This window comes from Hyla sarda, chromosome 1, assembly GCF_029499605.1.
Source record: "Hyla sarda isolate aHylSar1 chromosome 1, aHylSar1.hap1, whole genome shotgun sequence".
NCBI classification, from domain to species: Eukaryota; Metazoa; Chordata; class Amphibia; order Anura; family Hylidae; genus Hyla; species Hyla sarda.
In genome coordinates, this window is record NC_079189.1 from 131,231,003 (window position 1) to 131,251,618 (window position 20,616).

General features: G+C 44.6%; 1 protein-coding gene across 2 annotated transcripts in view; it reads left to right on the forward strand.

Annotated features, from left to right (window-relative positions):
- The window catches only part of NAF1 (nuclear assembly factor 1 ribonucleoprotein), a 128,799-nt gene that overhangs the window by 16,490 nt on the left and 91,693 nt on the right, over positions 1-20,616 (forward strand). For both annotated transcript variants that reach the window (XM_056561479.1, XM_056561487.1), the window contains exons 4-5: positions 13,957-14,050; positions 19,664-19,746. In XM_056561479.1, coding sequence (XP_056417454.1) covers positions 13,957-14,050; positions 19,664-19,746 — 177 coding nt within the window. The remainder of the gene's footprint in view (positions 1-13,956; positions 14,051-19,663; positions 19,747-20,616) is intronic.

Consider the following 20,616-nt stretch of genomic DNA (forward strand, 5'->3'; position numbering starts at 1 on the left):
ATAAGTAACGTGTGCCAAGTTTCATGTTAATATCTTTAGCCATTTGGATGTGATGCTGGAACCTACACACGTGCATGCATATTTTTTTCTCTGTTAACCCCGTAACCACAATGGACGTAAATGTATGTCATGGTGCTGTGGTACTTAACGCACCATGACGTACATTTACGCTCCGCCATGACTGCGAGCACAGGACCGCCGGTAATGGCGGACATCTGCGACCGCGCGGATGTCTGCCAATAACCCCTCAGATGCTTTGATCAATACAGATCACGGCATCTATGGCAGTGCGGTACTTAAAATGATGATCGGATCGCCCGCAGCGCTGCCGCGGGGATCCGATCATCCAGTATGGTAGCCGCAGATCCCCCTGACCTGGCTCCGGCCGTCTTCCGGGGTCTGTAGTAACGGAGCGCCGGTAACACTGATCAGTGCTGTGCTATAGGCTCCTATGGCACAGCATTGATCAGTTTCTAGAAGTAAAAAATTACAACTGTGTGTCTTCAGCTGTTACAAAACTACAACTACCAGCATGCTCTACAGCCATTGGCTGTCTGCTCATGCTGGGAGTTGTAGTTTTGAAACAATTGGAGGCACACTGTGGAAAACACTGCCCCATGGGGACAAAAAATATTGTGAAAATAAATTTGTAAAAAATAAAAAGCCAATACATGTAAAAAAATAAATAAAATAAACATATTGGGTAATGCCGTGTGCATAAATGTCTGAACTATTAAAATATAATGTTAAAGGGGTACTCTGGCCCTAAGACATCTTATCCAAAGGATAGGGGATAAGATTTCTGATCGCTGGGGACCCCCGCAAATCTCTTCTTTTTTTTTTTTTTTTTTACACTTTATTACACTTATATGAGGAATCATTAGATTGCTCATACAGATGAATAGATTCTATTGAACTCTATTAATCTGTGTGCTCTGTGATCCATTGGTAGAGCCTGGTCCAGCCAGGATCTATCAATGACAGAGCCGGGACAGGAGGAAGCAGAGGTAAGCTCTCCGGCTACCTCCATAGTGGATCGATCCACCCCACTAGCCCACCAGGGAGCATTCACATGTCCCTTTAGACGCCGCTGTCAGCTTTGACAGCGGCGATCTAAAGGCTTAAAAGCCAGCCGCGGCGATCACCGCATGCTGGCTATTAGCGGCGGCACCTGGCTACTGAGAACAGCCGGGGGCTGCAGAGTATGGAGCGGGCAGGAATCCCGAGCCCGCTCCATACATACTGCAGAGGGCCGCAAGCATCTCCCCCTGCAGACGCGCCGCCTCCCCTCAGCTCTCCGAAGCTACAGCTGGGGGGAGTGAAGGCAGAGGATGCAGGTCTGCACGGGGAGCAAGAAGCCACGCCCCCTCATCTCCCCCCCACACGTCTGCAGAGCAGGGGAGAGAAGACAAATACTGTACACAGCTTCTCATCTCCCCTGCTCTGCTTCGGAGGACACAGGCTGCAGAGTATCGAGCGGACAGGAGTCGGGAGCCCGCTCCATACAGACTGCAGATCGCACTTTTCAGGTCCGGCCCTGCTTGCCCGGGCTAAGGGCCGGACAAATTCACCTGCCCGGCGCCCAAAACTGCTAGTCCCGGGCGTCGGGCGATAGGAATTCCACATCCCTGTGTTTATATTTATTATGTTTACACAGGGGTGTGGACATTTTTCAAAATAAATCTTCTTGTCCAAGGGACTAAAACGGAACACAATCTACTTGTCCCCCATGACGATCCACTTGTCCTGGTACATTAATTAATTTCAACCAAAATAGTCTGTAAATAAGGTCTTTAATAATAGAAACTTAATAAACTTAATAAATTAGTCCGCCCCATCAAACATGTAGTCCCCCCCCCCCCTTCAGGTAGGTACATCCCCTCATCAGGTAGGAGTCAGGAGCCCGCACCATACACCGCTTGCCATTGTAAGACGAGCTGGCTCGTCCTTCGATGGCAACTGGTTAAATAAGCATTTTAAGATTACCCCTTGCTCTTATTCCATTGACTGTTCTTCTGGCAGCACGGATCTATTTCCTTTGTGATTCCTGTTGTATCTCCTGCACACCGTTCAAGCACGGGAAGTCTGCGGCAGCTGGTTTGCATCCACATCAGCTACTACTGTTGTGCTGTATGAGCCTTGTGCCTTAGACATTGAACAGCATATAAAGGTGAGCGTGTTACTCACCTGTCTTCACATGGTACTGTACTCATTGGTCCTGCACGTGGGAGCGCTTCTCTATTTTGTCTTCAATATATGGTGAGTGGCAGTGCTGTGGCTCCAAACCTGGCCAGTACCTTCTATAATCCATGTGTTCCGTTGTCACCTTAAAGTACATCAGAAACGAAAAAATTTTGAGAATACCGTTTTTTACAGAAACTATATTGAAAAAAAGTGGGCACGTCAATGCATTTTTGGTTTCGGTTTTCGGCCAAGCACAGCCTAAATTTTCGGTTTCGGCCCGAAGTTTCCCTTTCGGTGCATCTTTAATTATTATTTCTCTATCGGCTCCATTGGGGGACACAGACCATGGGTGTATGCTGCTGTCTCTAGAAGTTATGACACTATGGCAACAAAGTCGGCTCCTCCCATCAGAATATACCCGCCTCCAGGCCCTGAGGTAATCAGTTTAAGCTTAGTGTCTGAAGGAGGTGGACATGGTTTGGATTTCTCCAAACCAGGTCTTATGTTTTATTATTTTCCTAGTTAGGGAATGTGTTAGTTTTTTATTCCTTTTTCTTTCATGTTTTCAGGTGGGGACTCAGGAACTGCGGCTCACTGTTTCCCCATTGTGAGTAAGGGGGCACAGACATTGCGTATATGCGCTGTTCACCCCCTCTCGCCAACGGTCAGTGCCTGGGGTTGTACCTAATGGGTCCGGGTCACCCTATTTCCTTGCTCGCCTTGCTCGCACGTGGTAGCCCTGCATGATGCAGGTGATAAAGCTGGCTGAAGACTTCATGAGGTAAGTTCTTCTGACTGAGGGGAGTATATTTCCCTTTCTCCTTAGGTGCAGATTTGAAACAGCTGGAGACCCTCAGTTTTTGGCCCACTTTTCTCATGGGTCTAATGGGGCTGGCCTGGGGTCCTTTATTACTGAGGGGAGCAGTGGCAGTTTGGATGGGGCACAACTCTCTACACTTTATTCATATATACTGTGTGTGTGAGTGTGGAACGTCTGTGTGTGTTTTTTACATTGAAGCGGCTGACAGCCGCGGCGTTCTCTATGCGGGCGTTCTAAGAGTCTAGTCCGCTCAGTTCCCCGCAAGCGCACATACATTCGCAAGTGCACTCGGGGCAAGGAGCGGGCACCATTACAGACTTCTTGTTAATGCTTCGGCAGCCCGATGCGCTTTAGCTCCGCCCACCCAGGGCCGCCGAGTCTTCTCTGGGCGTGAACTGTACACCATTTGGCACTGTGGCATGGGCCTATCAGCGGTGCCCCCTGCTCCTAACACGCCCCTCACTTGCTATTGGCTGGCATTTCTCCTCTTTGACAGCCCGCAGACCACCACGGGTTCGAGTTCCGGCGGTGGGACAGAGTGTTACATTTTTGTGGTTTATTTTTTAAATAGGCCCATTGTGGTCTATGGGGAATCTCAAGGCATGTAAAACAGTAAGATAAGCAGACTGTATCAGCAGTAAAATGGAACACAGTCTTGGGTGAAAGAGGCCCAGAACGGCCTCTCTCTAAACAGTTAACTGGAGTGTTAGCCACTCCTTTACTCTGTCAATACTGTAACTTTAAACTGTCTGGTTCTGCTGAACCATTTGTTCTGCCTGCTCCCCCAGACCCCCCTGCTACTCTTCCCGGTTGTTCTTCCCGAGTTCGGCTGCCCCTCCAGCCTGGGTTCCCTCCCTATATCCGACTTGGCTCAGGTCTCCCGTTTATGTGGTGACTGCTTTGGAGAGGCCCTCCCTACACCGGCCCTCCAGAGGGTCCCACTCTCCCCCTATTCTGACGCTCTCGCAGCATCATAGGGGTGTGTCATCTGACTCATCCCCTGAGTCTTCTGGCAGGCACGGGTGCTCCCCTCACAGGCATCGCCTCGTTACTCCGACCTGTAGCAAGTGTCGATCCTCTAGAGAATGCTCCCAGGCTCGCCGCTCTGGCTCTCCAGACCCGTGTACCAGGTCAGTCTCGCTCTCTCTCGCGCTCTCGCTCGCTCGCTCGCTCGCGCGCTCGCTCGCTCTCGCTCTTTCTCTTCCAGGGCCACCTCACACGCTCCCATTCACCTGGAGAGATTGTGGAAGAAGTTTCTGATTTGGCCTCCGACTCGGAGGACCGCACGGATGGGCCTAATGTGGTGTACTCATTGGTTGCGGCCATAAGAGACACCTTCCAGCTAAAGGACCCAGGAACTTCGGATGTGGTCCAGAAGTTTCCTTTCATCGTGCCCGACCTCTTCCAGGGCTGCCTCACCTCGTTCCCATTCACCTGAAGAACTTGTGGATGAGGTTTCTGATTTGGCCTCCGACTCAGAGGACCGCACGGATGTGCCTGATGTGGTGTACTCAGTGATCTATACTGTCGTCTGTGTATGCACCTAACTCAGGTCAAATTAGATTTTTTAATAAGCTATTTAGACTGATTGCCAAGGTTAAACTGGGACATGTGCTGCTATGTGGGGATTTCAACGTGGTCTTGGATCCGATGCTGGATACGTCCTCCACCAGTAGACGCCTGCCTATGTCTCTGTCCAGCATATTCCATAGGGAGGAGATTTTTGATGCTTGGCGGATTTTGCACGCGTCTGAACGCGACTATACGTGTTACACTCCAATGCATCACACATACTCGCGCTTTGACCTTTTTGTAATAGACCGCACACTCCTTTCTAGATTAAAAGCCACCTCTATTCTAGACCGTACTTGGTCAGACCATTCCCCAATCCTTTTGGAGTTACATGAAAAAGATTCTACCCTACCTACTTATCTTTGGAGGTGTAACATGTTTTTGATGCATCAATATGGAGATGAGTTGGTGAGAGACCTGATTTCCTATTTCGACCTCAATGTCACCCCAGAGGTTACCTCAACCACAATCTGGAATGCTCATAAAGCATTTATTCGTGGGTCATTTATTAAATTAGGCCATGTATTTAAAAAGCAACAGACTAAACACCTGACCGAGTTATTGCATAGACAGCGGGACCTAGAGACACAAAATAAACTTAATCCGTCTTCACAATTGGCAGCGGAATTAAAGAATATACGCAATGACTTTAGGGAAGCCCTGCTGACTGACTACACCAAGAAGTTGGTGAAAACCAAATCATGTTATGCCTCTGACAACAGATCTGGGAAACTTTTGGCCACTAGACTAAAGGACAGACATCTACGCTAAGTTGATAGCCTCCAGATTGGCCCCTATTCTTCCCCACCTGGTCGGGGCGGACCAGGTGGGCTTTGTTCAAAAAAGACAAGCCTATGAAAGTACTAGGAGGGTACTTAATCTCCTGCATGTGGTTGAACATAGCGGTCTTCCTACCCTGTTCCTCTCATTGGATGCCGAGAAGGCATTTGACCGCATCAACTGGTCGTTCGCCTTCTCGGTGCTAGGTAAAATGGGTTTCCGGGGCCTCATATTAGCAGCTATTAGGACTCTCTATACATCTCCTAATGCTAGGGTCTTCACTAATGGAACTCTGTCGGAGTCATTTGATATCTCAAATGGGACATGGCAGGGTGCCCCCTATCCCCTCTTATATTTGATCTATGTTTGGAACCATTAGCCCAGGCATTAAGACAGGATGAGCGGGTACCGGGTATAATGGTGGGGGCACACTCCCACTTGATTTTATTGTATGTGGATGATATCATCACACTGTCAGACCCCATAAATTCTCTACCGAGAACCTTGGAGTTGTTGAATGAGTTTGGGAGGGTGTCCTATTACAAACTGAATATGCAAAAATCCCAAGTCCTCCCATACATGTCTCCACTGAGGAGTATACGCAACTGTCGAGCAGGTATGGACTAGACTGGCAAACAGAGGAGATATCTTATTTGGGCATTAAACTCACTAGTTTATCTTCTCTATTATATAAACATAACTATTTTCCGTTCCTACAACACCTCCAAGAGGAACTGACTAAATTAGGTAGATTTGAGGTATCCTGGCTGGGGAGGATCGCGGCCTTTAAAATGCTGGTGCTACCTAAGCTTTTATATTTATATCGCATGTTGCCTATTGATCTGCCTAACTCCTTCTTTTAACAGGCCCACTCAATACTTCATAGATACACATGGGGATCGAAGAGACCTAGGCTTTTCTCCAGCTTAATGATGAGGGATAAGAAGTGGAGGTGTGGACTTCCCTGATCTTCAGAGATACCATGCAGCTTCTTTGATAGCGGAATTTAAATCATTCTGTGGAGAGCAGACGAGTATGCCATGGACACAAATTGAATGCCACTTAAGTGCAGTCTCACACCCTAAGACCCTATTATTTCTCCCACTATGGAATGCTGAACTCAATGCGGGAATATCCCCACTTACCAAGGAAGGCCTTTCTTGCTGGACTAGACTCCATGGGAGGGATATACATATGCAACTCGGCTTTCCTAGAGACACACCACTGGGGATTGTAACAATGAAGATACCTGACATTAATATCAATTCATGGATAGCTAAAGAAATTACTAAGATCTCACACTTATTCATAGATGGATGCATGCACTCATTCTCGACTTTGTGTACTTAATACGACCTGCCCTCCTCTGATTTCTATAGATATCTCCAAATTCGACATTTTGTTCATTCGATGGAGGGTACCAGGTGGTGCTTCATTGAGGTGCTGCTTAAACTATTTTCGTTACGCACTAGGGGCCTTAAACCAATATACCAATTATTAGAGATAGAAAATTAACCCTTTAGGGCTAATCCTTTTACCAGGTGGACAAGAGAACTGGCAGTGGACATAGCTCCAGCTGGATATTCAAAATCTTACATTCTATAGCACAGGTAGAAGCAGCGATTAAGACTAGAATGTGTTGGTACTATCCCCTACTCGGTTACATGCTATGTTCCCATCTGTTTCACCCTTATGTTGGAGGAGCTGTGGACATAGGGGTACGATCTCCCACATTCTATGGTTTTGCCCAAGCTTGATGCAATACTGGCTAGCAGTGAATTGTATACTGCGACATTTGTGTCCAGCATGACAGGGTTTAACCCCTAAATTAACACTATTCCTCATAGGCGTACAGGAACTTCCAGTAGAGATCAGGCATCTTATATGTAAAATACTTGTAATTACGAGACACTAGAAATCCACCTCTCCCCCTGATATAGAAGTGATCTCGGCTATTAATACTGCATGTAAATATGAACTTGGCATTTCCCGTACTGAAGGTTTCTCTTTATCTAATGTCTCTACTATATGGAGGGGTTGGACTATGTCTCCTTACTATCAAGATTAGACGGGAGAAGGTAATCTATAGCCGCTATGGGTATTGGAAAGGTATTCTGCTGTGTGGTTAGTCCTCACCTTTGATTCTAGATATTGCAATGAAACTGTTAATTACACAATCTGTAAACTGCTTACCTGGATTGTTGTTCTTATGTTTGAGAACTTGTTTGCAATTTTCTGTTTATGTGATAAAACTTTAATAAAAAAGATTGATCAGAATTTTACCCCTTGTGGGTGTCCGCCTTAAATCACCCTGACAAGAAGTTTCAGGAAACGAAGAAGGTTCAAGCGCGGTATTCCTTCGCCAAGGACCTCATTGCTCGGTGGACCTCCTCTCCAACTGTGGATCCGCTGTCTCCCGCCTCTCTAAGGCGCCTACCCGGCTGTTGGCTGATGCGGCTGCCTTAAAGAATCCAGCAGACATGAAGGTGGATATTTTGGCATTCTCTGCCCTTGAGGCAGCAGTTTTTTCCTGCTTTTGCTTCTGCCTGGGTGTCAAAGGCCCTTTTAGTATGGTCTTCCAACTCCGCCAGGGTAGTCTTCAAGATCCCTCCGGAGGATTTATTTAATCTAGCTCTCCGATGCTCTGCAGCCGGAGATTTTTCTGTGTTCTGCTTCCATGTGCAGCCACTGTGCGGCCTTTACCACTAGCTACCTGGTAGCCACCGTCCCTTCATGTGGCTTTAAGCCTGGAATGCGGATGCCACCTTCAGGAAGTGAGGCAACGGGCAGAAAAAGAGTTCTTTATTACCTCTGGTAAGACTCACAGAACCGCTTTCCGTTGTAAGTTCTCCTTCCGGTTCTGCAGACCTTTGGTACCTACAAAGGGTACCAACAAAGGGTCCAGCCAGGTGCCTTCATGAGAAGAGGGCTCCTCTTTCTGATCCCATTCCTCCCGGAGATCGGATATCCTTTCCAGCCGTTTGGCGGCCCCATCAGGCACTTGTAGGCCTTCCTCAGCCTGAAGGGTCGCCCCCACTTGCCGACCTCTCTCGGGTGGTTGGTTGCCTCTTACCCTCCGGGATGCCTGGACATGCAACTTCAGGGGAACGTTTTCAAGGTATATTCCAACCTCTCTGTGGTCTCCAAGAAAGGTGTTTCTGTTTGCCCAGTCTTGGTTCTCAAGTATCTCAGCCAGCATCTTGCGTTTCCATCCCGAATGGAGTCTATCCATTTGGTGCTGGCATCCATGGTTCAAGGGGAGTTTTTGTTCCTCGGTGGACATCAAGGATGCCTGCCTCCACTTCTCATTGTTTCCCGGTCATCAGCGGTTCCTCCGATCTGCAGTTCCGGACGGTCATTTTCTATTGTGGCTATCCATTTCGGTCTGGCCACTTCTCCGCAGACCCTTACCAAAGTCCTGGCGCCTGTGATAGCCTTTTTTACGGACAACAGTTTCCGTGATTCCTTATTTGGACTACCTCCTGATCTGAGCTCCAGCCAGGACCCAGATCCTGGAGAATCTTAGTCTCAACCTCCAGACCTTGTCTCACTTCGGTTGGATGGTCATTTGGGACAAGCCCAACTGCTCTCCTGGGGCTCCAGTTCGATACGGTCTCTGCCCGCTTTCGACTCCGCCAACTCTTTTCAAGAGTCTGATGCCTTCGGCTCCCTGCTCCAGTTTCCATTCGCTTTTGCATGGATGTCCTGGGTCGATTGGCGGCGGCCGTGGAGGCCATGCCATTTGCCCAGTTTCATCACCGACCTCAACTGGTGATTTTCTTCCGGTGTGACAGGTCTCCATTGTCTCTCGGCCGTAAGATCATCCTCTCTAGTCAGTCTTGTTGGTCCCTTCTATGGTGGCTTCGTTTTCCCCCTCATTTTTTTTTCGGGGGTGTTCCTTCCTGTCCATCCCTGCCAGTCTGTCAGACTGGGGAGGTGTTTTCAGGGACCGCCCTGTCTGGGGTCTTGGCCCCCCGAGACACTTTTTCCCCTTCAACATTTTGGGGCCTAGGGCAATTCTTTATTCGCATGCTTCTTGGGAATTTCCCTCCTGGGCGGAACTCAGGTTTCCGGCCATCTCAGTTATCTTCAGTCTGGACATCCCTGGGATGTGATCTTCTCGGCCTGTCCTCAGTCGTCCAAAGCACTGGTCCCTACATCCAGGGGTGTTTGCAGTGATCTGCAACCCCTGGGGTGCTCCAGGCGTGGACCTCTGCTTGACCCGCCACAACCGAAGCGTTCCTCTCTCTTGGTCGAGCCTTGCCCTACCTTGTCTATTGGTGGTCGGGCTTTGCCCTACCTTATTTGTTTCCTCCCTTTCTTCTCTTTTCGGGGTCTTGAGGAAACTCTGTAAGACGTTTCCGCCATTCTAGTGGCCCAGCATGGACCTGACAAGCGTGGTGTGTCGTCATGGTCAGGCTCCTGAACGACTTAACGTTGTGCCTTCCCGATCGTCCAGACCTCCTATCTCAGGTCTCCTGTGCCACCCCTATTACTGTCTCTGCTTTGACGGCGTGGCGGTCAAGACCGCGGTTTTGAGAGCCGCGGTTTCTCTTCCCAAGTCATTTGCACCATGCTCAAGGCTCACAAGTCATCCTCGGCAAAAATTTACCGCCGTACCTGGCGGTCTTATTTTAGTTGGTGTGAAGCTCAGGTCTTGTGTCCTGTTACCTTTTCGGCTTCCCGTCTTCTCTCTTTCTTGCAGTCAGGATTGGAACTGGGGTTGTCTCTCAGTTCCCTTAAGGGTCAGGTTTCGGCCCTTTCATTCTTTCTTTTCCAGCGTCCTCTGGCTTCTAATTCTCATGTCCGGACCTTCCTTCAAGGAGTGGTGTATGCTGCCCCTCCTTATCGGTCACCTTCTCCCCCTTGGGACTTGAATCTGGTTCTGGGGGTACTCCAAGGTGAACCTTCTGAACCCCTTGGAAGTGTCCCTGCGCCTCCTTTCTTGGAAAGTGGCGTTTTTTTTGTTGTTATCTCCTCCATTCGGAGAGTGTCTGTCTGAATTGGCAGCTCTCTCCTGCCATTCTCAGTTTCTGGTGCTTCACCAGGACAAGGTTGTCTTCCGGCTAGATCCTTCCTTTTTGCCTAAGGTTGTTTCGGCCTTTTATCTCAATGAGGACATTGTTCTTTCGTCCTTTTATCCCGCTCTTTCTCATTCTAGGGAGCATTTACTCCACAAACTGGATGTGGTTTGGGCTGTTAGGTATTACCTCTCTATCTCCTTCGTTTCTTCAGTGCGATTCCTTTTTCGGCCTTACGGAAGGTCTTCGTAAGGGACAACCTGCTTCCAAGGCTACCACTTCTCAGTGGATCCTGTCTGCCATTTCGGAAGCCTATCGCTGTAGGGGGAAGATTCCTCCCTTCAGGGTTGTGGCTCATTCTACCAGTTTCTGTTGGGGCATCCTGGGCTCTCCAGAACAAAGCCTCGGCCTCGCGGATTTGCAAGGCGGCTACTTGGTCGTCTTTGCACACTTTCTCGAGGTTCTACCGGGTTCATACCTTTGCATCGGCTGATGCTAGTCTGGGCCGTAGACTGCTGCAGGCGGCAGTGAAACAGCTGTCTGCCTGACTATCTGCCCACCCAAGAGACGGCTTTGGTACGTCCCAGGATCCATTGGGGGACACAGCTCCCGCCCTTTTGGGTTTCTCTTTGGTTCTCTGTCCGAGGGTGTGTTCAGTTATATATTTTCGTCTGGTTCTCGGACAGTTCATGTTTTTTCCTTGACCTGTTGGTCCTCTCCTATTGCTCTGGTACTAAAACTGATTACCTCAGGGCCTGGAGGCGGGTATATCCTGCTGGGAGGAGCCGACTTCTTTGTTGCCATAGTGTCATGCCTCTTAGAGACAGCAGCATACACCCACGGTCTGTGTCCCCCAATGGATCCTTCGAGAAAGAGATTTTACGGTAAGTGATAAAAAAAATCTCCTTATTGTATATTGAAATCGCAATATATATCTCCATAGTCGCAATCGCACATAAACTCCATATTGGTTTAGAATTGGACAAATATGTGGGTTCTGTAATGCTGCCTACATTTCTCATGAATCTGGCTTTGGGTGGGGAATTTGATAATTGCAACTGGTCATCTCAGTAGCCTGCTAGTGCTTGAGATCACCCAGGAGAACTTAGTAGACTCACAAGTGGGTTGGTGTCAGTTCACACTATGATTCTCCTGCAGTTTTGTTTTCTTATGCCCTAAAGAAATATTGACATGAAGAAAGCATTTTATAAAGGTGTGAAGTTTTTGGCTGCGTTCACATGTTAAATTATTGTTGAATAAGATTTTTATTTTTTAAACAAAAATTTTCTAAAACAATGGTAAAAATTATACGTTTGCACAATTGCAGTACAATTTCCATTTTTTTTGCCGTGATTTGGGGAAAATCACAGCAAAAACCGAAAACAGATCCTCGGGAGGTCTATAACTACTATATATATTATGATATAATATCATCCTGATCCTATAGAGATAACGGGTGGAGCTGGAAGGGGTCTGGGAGCTAGTAGGAGGGATCTGGTAATCTAGGTGATGTCATCCTGTAGTGCACAGGAAGTCTTGTTGGAACCATTAGGTACTGGAAGATTTGGAGAATCAAACGTGACCAAGTTATGAAACGCATTACTGCAGCTGTGCTGGAATAAACTAAATATCGCTGTTAGGCCAGTGATGATATGGGCAAAAAAAACGGAGTGCTTCTTTAAACTAAAGTGGGGCTTTGCCTGTCTGTAGCATCTGTGATGGGTATTAGATTAGTGAGGATCCCAGCAGTTGTACCCCCACCATTCATGAGAATATTGTTCCATTTTCCCCTATTTGAATGCATTGTCACTGGACATGTACCCTGCTGCTCCATTCATTTCTATGGGCTGAAGATGGCAAAGTATGGTTTTGAATAGAGCAAGCTTTCATGGCTACTTTGTTTGAGTACTGCAGCTAACGAAAAACTAGAAGGACCTGATGAAGGTGCAAAGCCAGCGCCAGAACGGGTTGTCGATTTTTTATTTTTTATTTTTTTTATTTATTAAAAATTTTTTTATCGTATAAATTGAATAAAGATTTGTATAATATAGGTGCTATACGATGTTATCCATGGGGATGCTTTTTTTTAATCCATGGTAATGCTTTAAATCTGTCCCAGAAATTTAAAAATATTGGGGGAGATTTATCAAAACCTGTCCAGAGGGAAAGTTGCCCAGTTGCCCATAGCAACCAATCAGATCGCTACTTTCATTTTCAACAAGGCCTCTGCAAATTGAAAGAAGTGATCTGATTGGTTGCTATGGGCAACTTTTCCTTTGCACAGGTTTTGATAAATCTCCCCCATTGTGTCCTTCTCACTGCTGGTGGGTGGAGGACAGGTCACAGTTCAGTTTGTGTGTAGGGTTAGCCATAATCTCCTGTCAAAGGGGAGGATTACAATAAAATGTAACGATGGAAATGGTGGTCTCCCTCATCATATGATCATTGTCCATTCTCTTGAAATATTGAAGCTCGTCCTCCCTCACTGCGCAGTGAGACTACCTTCACCTGGTACAGATTTTTCCTAGGCCTATCCATTGCAGTATATCTGCTGATGAAAGTCTTTCTTCCGTGGATTGACCAATGGATATGCACTCGGAATAACCCCTTTGTAATTCAGTGGAGCTTACCTGCGGTTTTCAGCAAAGAATCCAGAGCAATAATAAATGTTCCATAGATAAGTTCTTCAGCGTGTTTTATTATTAAAGCAAAACACACAACAAAGATTGTAATGTAACATCTACCGATCCATAACGCAACCTCTAACTATATAAAAAAAGTCTCAAAAATGCATTAGAATATTGTGTGTGAATCCTCTGGGAGGCATGGGCAACAACGATCTAGATAGTTCTTGCATTGCGGTTTACCCATATCAGTTGTGGACAACTGTTAGCTGAACATCAGTAAAATATTGATGCTAGTAGAATTCCAGGGAAATCTTGGAGCTGGCTTTAATGTCATATAGTTTAGATTCCTATTACTTCATGGATGTTATGGGCTAGTACAAGCAAGCTGAACCACAGCTGCAGTTCTGGGACTGGTGGGCACTTTCAGGATGGTTTTTCTGATGACTTTGCACTTGGTCCAGTATTGGTAGACCTGAAGCAGTGTTAGAATGTGTGTTTTTAATGGGTTTGGGCAGACCATTTTTCCTTGCATTAACTGATGTTCGTATGCCAATAGAAGTTAGGATGACATTTCTGAACATTAGCAGAACTGTGAGCCTGCTAATTCCTCTAGTCTTATTTGTGTCCCTGTACTTGCTGCAAATAAGAATTTGACCTTTACATTTTCTACCAGAAGTTGAGTATTATAAGGTCTGAGTTGTCCAAGTTCATAATATCCACGAGAAACCTTTAGCTCACTAATCTTGAAGATTATCCTGATAAATATAATCATCCAGTAGCTGAAATCGTTTTCTTTGCAGTCTGTGGCTAACCACAAGTTTTAAATATTTTTTTTTTTTTTTTTTTGTATGAGTGTATTAGGTCAGTTGCATTATGAAAGCTCAATGAATAAATATTTCATATTACAATAAATTATGTTTTCCTTTTTTTATTTTTATTTTTTTTAATATAGGAGTTACCCGCAGTGGAAGAATTATCCATTAGCCTGCCAGACCATGTTGAATTAAAGCCATTTGGAACAGTATCCAGCATTATTGAGCAATTAGGTATGAATTAGCAATACATTTAGAAAATAATCTGAAATACAATTCCTTACCTGACCTTCAGGAACATTTCTGGTAAGGTAGGTCTGGTTGAGATTATTCTCCTCAGAAACAGTAACAAACGGTGAGCAGCAGGGGGATGCATGGAAACTGCAAAAGGATCTGTGTTAGTGAGGGAAGCTGACAAGCTGTTTACCTGCACTAAACCAAATATACCGGGTTATAGTGCTGGTGAACAGCATTAAAACCATTGGTCACTTCCTTTAGGTTTCGTAGTTGCAGAGTTATGCAGTTTTTTTTCATCCATTGCTATTGTGCTGCTGTTCACAATGGAGGTGGGGAGCTGCCTCACCGTGCTCCCCTGCCTCCTCAGTAATCACTGCCTGGCCTACTCCGTAATAAATATGCACATGTATTCACTAGCCTGCAGGGGTGAGCACTCTAAAGACATTAGCTGGGGCCGGCCAGGCGGTAAATATTGAGGAGGCAGGAGAGCTTGGCAAGCTAGCTTTCCATCTCCATAGCGCACAGCAGTGCAATAGTAATGGATTACAAAACCGGCATAACTCTGAAACTACTACACCAATGAAACTAAATGACCAATGTTTTTAATGCTACTTCCCAGTATATTGAGTTTAGTGCAGGGGAACAGGCTGTCAGTTTTACTTAAATGTTTCCCCTGCTCGTTATGAAACTGTAAAACCCCTTTTTTAAACTGCTTTCAAAATTATGAGCACTAATTGGCTGTTATAAGCAGTTTTATGGCTAAAATCAAGTGCTACCTGTCTAGCTTAACTTGTTTCTTGTTTAGTCTTTCTGATACCATCACCAGATGGCATATAATTTTCTAATTTTTAAAGACTCAAAAAAAAAATTAGATGTTCTACAAAGTAAACTCGGTGTCCACTTTATTAGGTACACCCGTTCAATTGCTTTTTAACCCAAATAGCTAGTCAGCCAATCACATAGTAGCAACTCAATGCATTTAGCCATGAAGATGTGGTCAAGACAATTTGCTGAAGTTTAAATGGAATATCGAAATGAGGAAGAAAGGGTATTTAATTACTTTAAACATAGCAATGTTATTGGTGGCAGACTGGCTGATCTGAGTACTTTAGAAACTGCTGATCTGGGATTTTCATGCACAACCTCTACAGTTACTGAGAATGGTCTGAAAAAGAAAATATCCAAAGAGCAAATGCCTTATTGCTGTCAGAGTAGAATAGACAGACTGGTTCAAGATGACAGAAAGACAACACTTTAGTCAAATAACCACTTGTTACAACCACAGTATGCAAAACACCATCTCTGTATGCACACCATGTCAAACCTTGAAGCAGATTGGCCACAGCAGCAGAATACCACATATTGTGTCACTCCTGTCAAGTAAGAACAGGAAACTGACGATCCAATTCACACAGGCTCACTAAAATGGAGCATTGTTTTAATGTGACAGCCTACCCGAAAATTGTTACTTTGTCCATTCTTTTATGACCACAGAGTACCCATCTTGTGATGGCTACTTTCAGCAGGATAATGCACCATGTTACAAAGATCACATCATCTCAAACTGGTTTCTTGAACATGGCAAGGAGTTCACTGGACTCCATTAGCTTTGACTTTAACCAGATCCAATAGAGTACCTTGTAGAAAATATGCCATGAACAATGAAGTTAGTTCTGAAAGCAAATGTGAGTCCAGCCTGGCACTAGGAATGTGTACTCAATAAAGTGGCCAGTGACTGTATGCGTGGAATTTAAAGTTTTTTTATATATATATATATATATATATATATATATATATATATATATATGTATGTATGTGTATATATATATATATATATATATATATATATATATATATATATATTATATATAATATATATATGTGTGTGTGCGCGCAGCCTAATGCACAATAGTAATCTGTGTGTAGACATGATTTACAAATGTGTAAATACCTTTTCTGTGTGACAGTTTTCCACTGGTCCTAGCAAATGCTAAAATACATGTTTGTCGTAGCTAGCCTCCCGCTGGTCTTATAGAAAACCATACTTAGCGCTAGACCCAAAGCTGTAGAAATGTGTGGAAAAGTAAATAAATTAGTGGAATTATGCTTTAGAAACTGTAGCTTTCTAATAAGTGCAATAAAGCAAAATATTGTTTGCTCATTTGCTTATTCATTCTTTAAAAACTAAGTAAATCTGCCCACTGAGGGATCAGATTAGTTTCTTGTAGCAGTCTATGGAGTGGACAGGAAGGAGTGACTGGAGAGGGGCAGAGGCGTACAGACATTTTGAGAGCCTCAGGCAGCTTGTAATGAATTTGAAATCTAACCTCAAAGCTGGGTTCACATATAATGTCTTCTGTACTGCTTCTGAGAGTTTGCTGTAGAGACACAGAGGAGCAGGATCCCCTCTTCTGAGTGGGTGTAGTGTATGGGAACCATCACTATCCCAGAGACAAATAAAAATTTAAAAGGCTCCATGGCAGAAATTTGCATTCAGAAAAGTACCATATGCAAGTTATATAATGACTAGAAATAGTGTGACCCCCTCATACAAACTGGACAGCTAATTTGGAAAATCTACTTACAAGTACATGTACTTTTCAAGCGTTACACATTTAAGCCCTGTTTTGTGTGTCACCAGTCATACTGGCACTAAGGCTGTCGGTTAACCTTGACTGACAGGAGGTGGGCATGGTGAGCATGATTGGAGCAGCCAGGTCCACTCCCTTGTGACTAGGCACCAGCAATGACCAGCACCATTTAAAGTCCTTTTTCAGCCTTATGTGGTATTTAGTGCTGCTAAGTTTTTACAGCAGTATGCCTCCTCCCTTCCCCTCCTACCTGGACTGGTTAGAAAGCAGGACGGGAAGCCAAGCCTTATATACAGTGGTCCCTCAACATACGATGGTAATTCGTTCCAAACGACCCATCGTTTGTCGAATCCATCGTATGTTGAGGGATCCGTGCAATGTAAAGTATAGGAAGCTGTACTCACCTGTCCCCGTCGCTCCGCACCAGGTCCTCACCGCTCCCGCTGCTGTTCCAGGGGCTCCCGATGCTGTCCCGCTGCTCCGGTGTCTTCTTCGCGATCCTCCGGTGTCTTGCGCATCTTCTGCAGGGTCCGGGCCTCGCTTTCTCGTGACGTTATTACGCTGCTGCGCCGGCGCGGCGTGCGTAGTGACATAATAACGACGCCGGAAAGCAAGGCCCGGACTCTGGAGAAGATGCGCAAGACACCGGAGGATCGCGAAGTGGACCCGGAGCAGCGGGAATAGGTAAGCAAACCTGCCAGGGATGCTTAAACTGCTATCCGACAGCAGCTTAAGCATTTTGCGCTGTCGGATAGCAGTTAATGCGATGGCCCCGACATATAAAAGCATCGTATGTCGATGCTGACATCAACATGCGATGGCCTCTGAGAGGCCATCGTATGTCGATTTTATCATGTCAGGGCCATCGTAGGTCGGGGGGTTACTGTATCAGTCATGCAGGATGAGGTGAGCGAGGAAGGAGGCATGCTGCTACAGCACAGCACCGCCAATGGAGCTGACAAGTTCCCTTTAAGACTTGATATTTAAACAGTGGTTTTAAAAAAACATGACAAGCACAGGTGGGAAGGTATGTTTTTGCAATAGCTTACTGGATCTTTTATTTATAAAAACACCACTGCCCTTAATCTTCTGAACAGAAATATATGTTTGAATAACTACAGTGTGCTGAGAAAGATGAACCTTTCCAAGTGAACTTTCACTACCTCTGTTTAGATATACAATTTAATTTGTTTTTCACACATGTTGTTTGATGGGGCTTGTAAATGCTATCTGACAGGAACCCCGCGTCCCTGCCTTACACTAGACCTTCTCCCTTCCCCCATAATTACACATTGAGCAGTCTCTTACAACAATAGCTGGACACAGAGCTGAAATCTTTTAGTAAGCTTTTACCTAAAAAGCCTTCTAAATTTACTTGTACCTTTTAGAGCTGCAAGTATTAATTATAGATTGCAATAATGAATTGGAACAGGCCAATGTGAGTACCACGTAGCGACTTTATTTTGTGCTAAAGTCCTTATTTGCATCACGGCTTCCTAATTGTTCGGTGATGCACGCCAGCATTCCATGTTTTGCAAGGGTCTAAGCTTCATAGGCTGCATTCAGACATCTGTAATATCACCCTTTGCAGGAGTCATGTTCTTTGTGCCAAGAACTAGATGATTTTATTTATTTTTTTCTTTTTTTCTTTTGAAGGTGTCCCTGATTTATATATGACTGGATACAGAACTTGGCTCCAAATTTCTGGTTACGACAAAGAGCCATGTCAAATATATGTGCTTGCCATGGGGATTGTCTACTAAAGAGAAGAACTTAGGAAATTACTTATTTAGTTGCTTTGCATAACATTTTTTTTAGTTTTGAAAGTTTTCATCTTTTATAATTAAGTTAAACAATGAACCCATTAAAGAGGTACTGCGACTCTAGACTTGTTATCCTCTATCCAAAGGATGATTGCAGTGAGTCCAGCCACTGGGACCCCCATGATCTCTGGGCAGGCACTGCAGCATTACGGTCACGGAAGCCTGGGGCTACCGTGATCATGACATCATACCACGCCCCCTCCATTCATGTCTATGGGAGGGGGCGTGGTGGTTAATACACACCCTACACACACCCTCCTATAGACATAAATGGAGGGGAGTGGCGAGACGTCACATTCACGGGATAACATGTCTAGGGGCGGAGTACCCCTTTAAATTAAAATTATTTATACTGCATGTAAAATAAGATTTGTTATGTACTATGTGTTAGTGTAAAATAAAATGTCTTTTTGTCACTTTCACGGCCTTTTAAATCTGGCCACTAGGTGTCTCCCTCCTGGTTCAGACTGCATTCCGTCTGCTCAAAAGCACAGACATTGGTCTCCTGGCAGGAGACCAAACTCAGGAAGTGCTTTCTGGCCATAGGAAGTGAATAGCACTTGCTCTTCATGTTTCATATACAGGTAGAGAGCGAGTGCTATTCACTGCCTATGTCCAGACTGCACTTCCTGAAAAAATCTGTGCTTTTGAGCAAACTGAATGCGGTCTGGACCAGAAGGGCGACCCCTAGTGGCCAGATTTATAAGGCCATGAAAGTGACCTACATTTTTTATTTTACAGTTAGAGAGTAAATTACAAATCTTTAATTATTTTACCTGCTCTATCAAATGCAAATTTGTGTTAAATATTGCCTCTCCCCCTAGAGGTCTATAGGTGTTTAAAATCAGTGGACCGCTGTATAATACATAAAAAAACAATTGCCAAGCAATCTTCTGATAGCTGGAGGGGGGGGGGGGGGGGGGGTCTCTAGCAGCGCACCTTTATATCGCTAGTATACTTGCCCAACACCTTCATTGTACACATTTTAACACCTTTTTACCTTTTGCTTAAGCTGTATTCACATCTTGCGGTACTGCAACTAATTACCACATGCAGATTTTTCCATGATTATGCCAATGATGGAATTCTTCAATTTTTACCATTCACTGAAAATCCGTACATGGTAATTAGTTGCTATACTGCAATATGTGAATACAGCCTTAACGATAAATGATTTTTTTTCCCCCTGTTTCTAGTAATAATTGAGTCTTTGCGTGACGTTTTACCCTTAAATGAAGACAGTGTCGTTTTTAAAGAGGATCGGAGTGTCGCTGGCAAGGTGAGGATTTTAGCAATATTAAAATTGTAAATGGATTATACTATGTGAATATTCTAAATGTATAGCTTGTTAGATATACAACTTTGTAACTGTCAGCCATTGACTCCACACACCGCTAACAAAAGTTTAACTGCCTGGTACAATAGACTTTTAAGTCAAAAACAGTAAAATTCAGAATAGTCCCACAGAAACTTACTAGCTTATATTCAGCCAGCCTACAGCATACAAAATAAGGTAGCTTTTTCCATAAGAAGTAGCAAGCAATCATAAATAGTAGCAACCACATCTAATAGATATAGTAGAACATAGTCAGTACAACTATTACCATTTCTTATGAATGTGCCTGCACAGTCAGTAAGAGCACAATGCATGGGCCCGTAGCAACCAATCAAATTCCAGCTTTCATTTTTAAAAATTCCTCAAACATGAAAGCTGAAATCTGATTGGTTGGCCAGATCAGTGCTTATGCAAATGTTTTATCATGTCTACCATAGTCTACTAGAAGATTTTACAAGTATGTGTGTATAACTTAGAGGAATGTGTCATCAGAAAATAAAATGATCAAATAAAGTGTTTTGGTTATTTTTTTTATGAAAAATTTGAAATACGTTAAAAGTGAATAAGCCCTCCCTCAATAGAAATTTCAATCACACCCTTTTCCCATTTTACAAAAAAGTGTAAAAGGAAAAAAAAAAAACAACTTTGGTATCACCGTGTGTGTAAATGACCAAACTATTAAAATGTATAATGTTAATGATTTTGTATGGTGAACAACAAAAAGTGATACTGATGAAAAAGACAGATCACAGCACAAAAAAATGTGCCCTCATTCAGATCTGTATACTACAAAATGAGAATGGGGTCAGAATA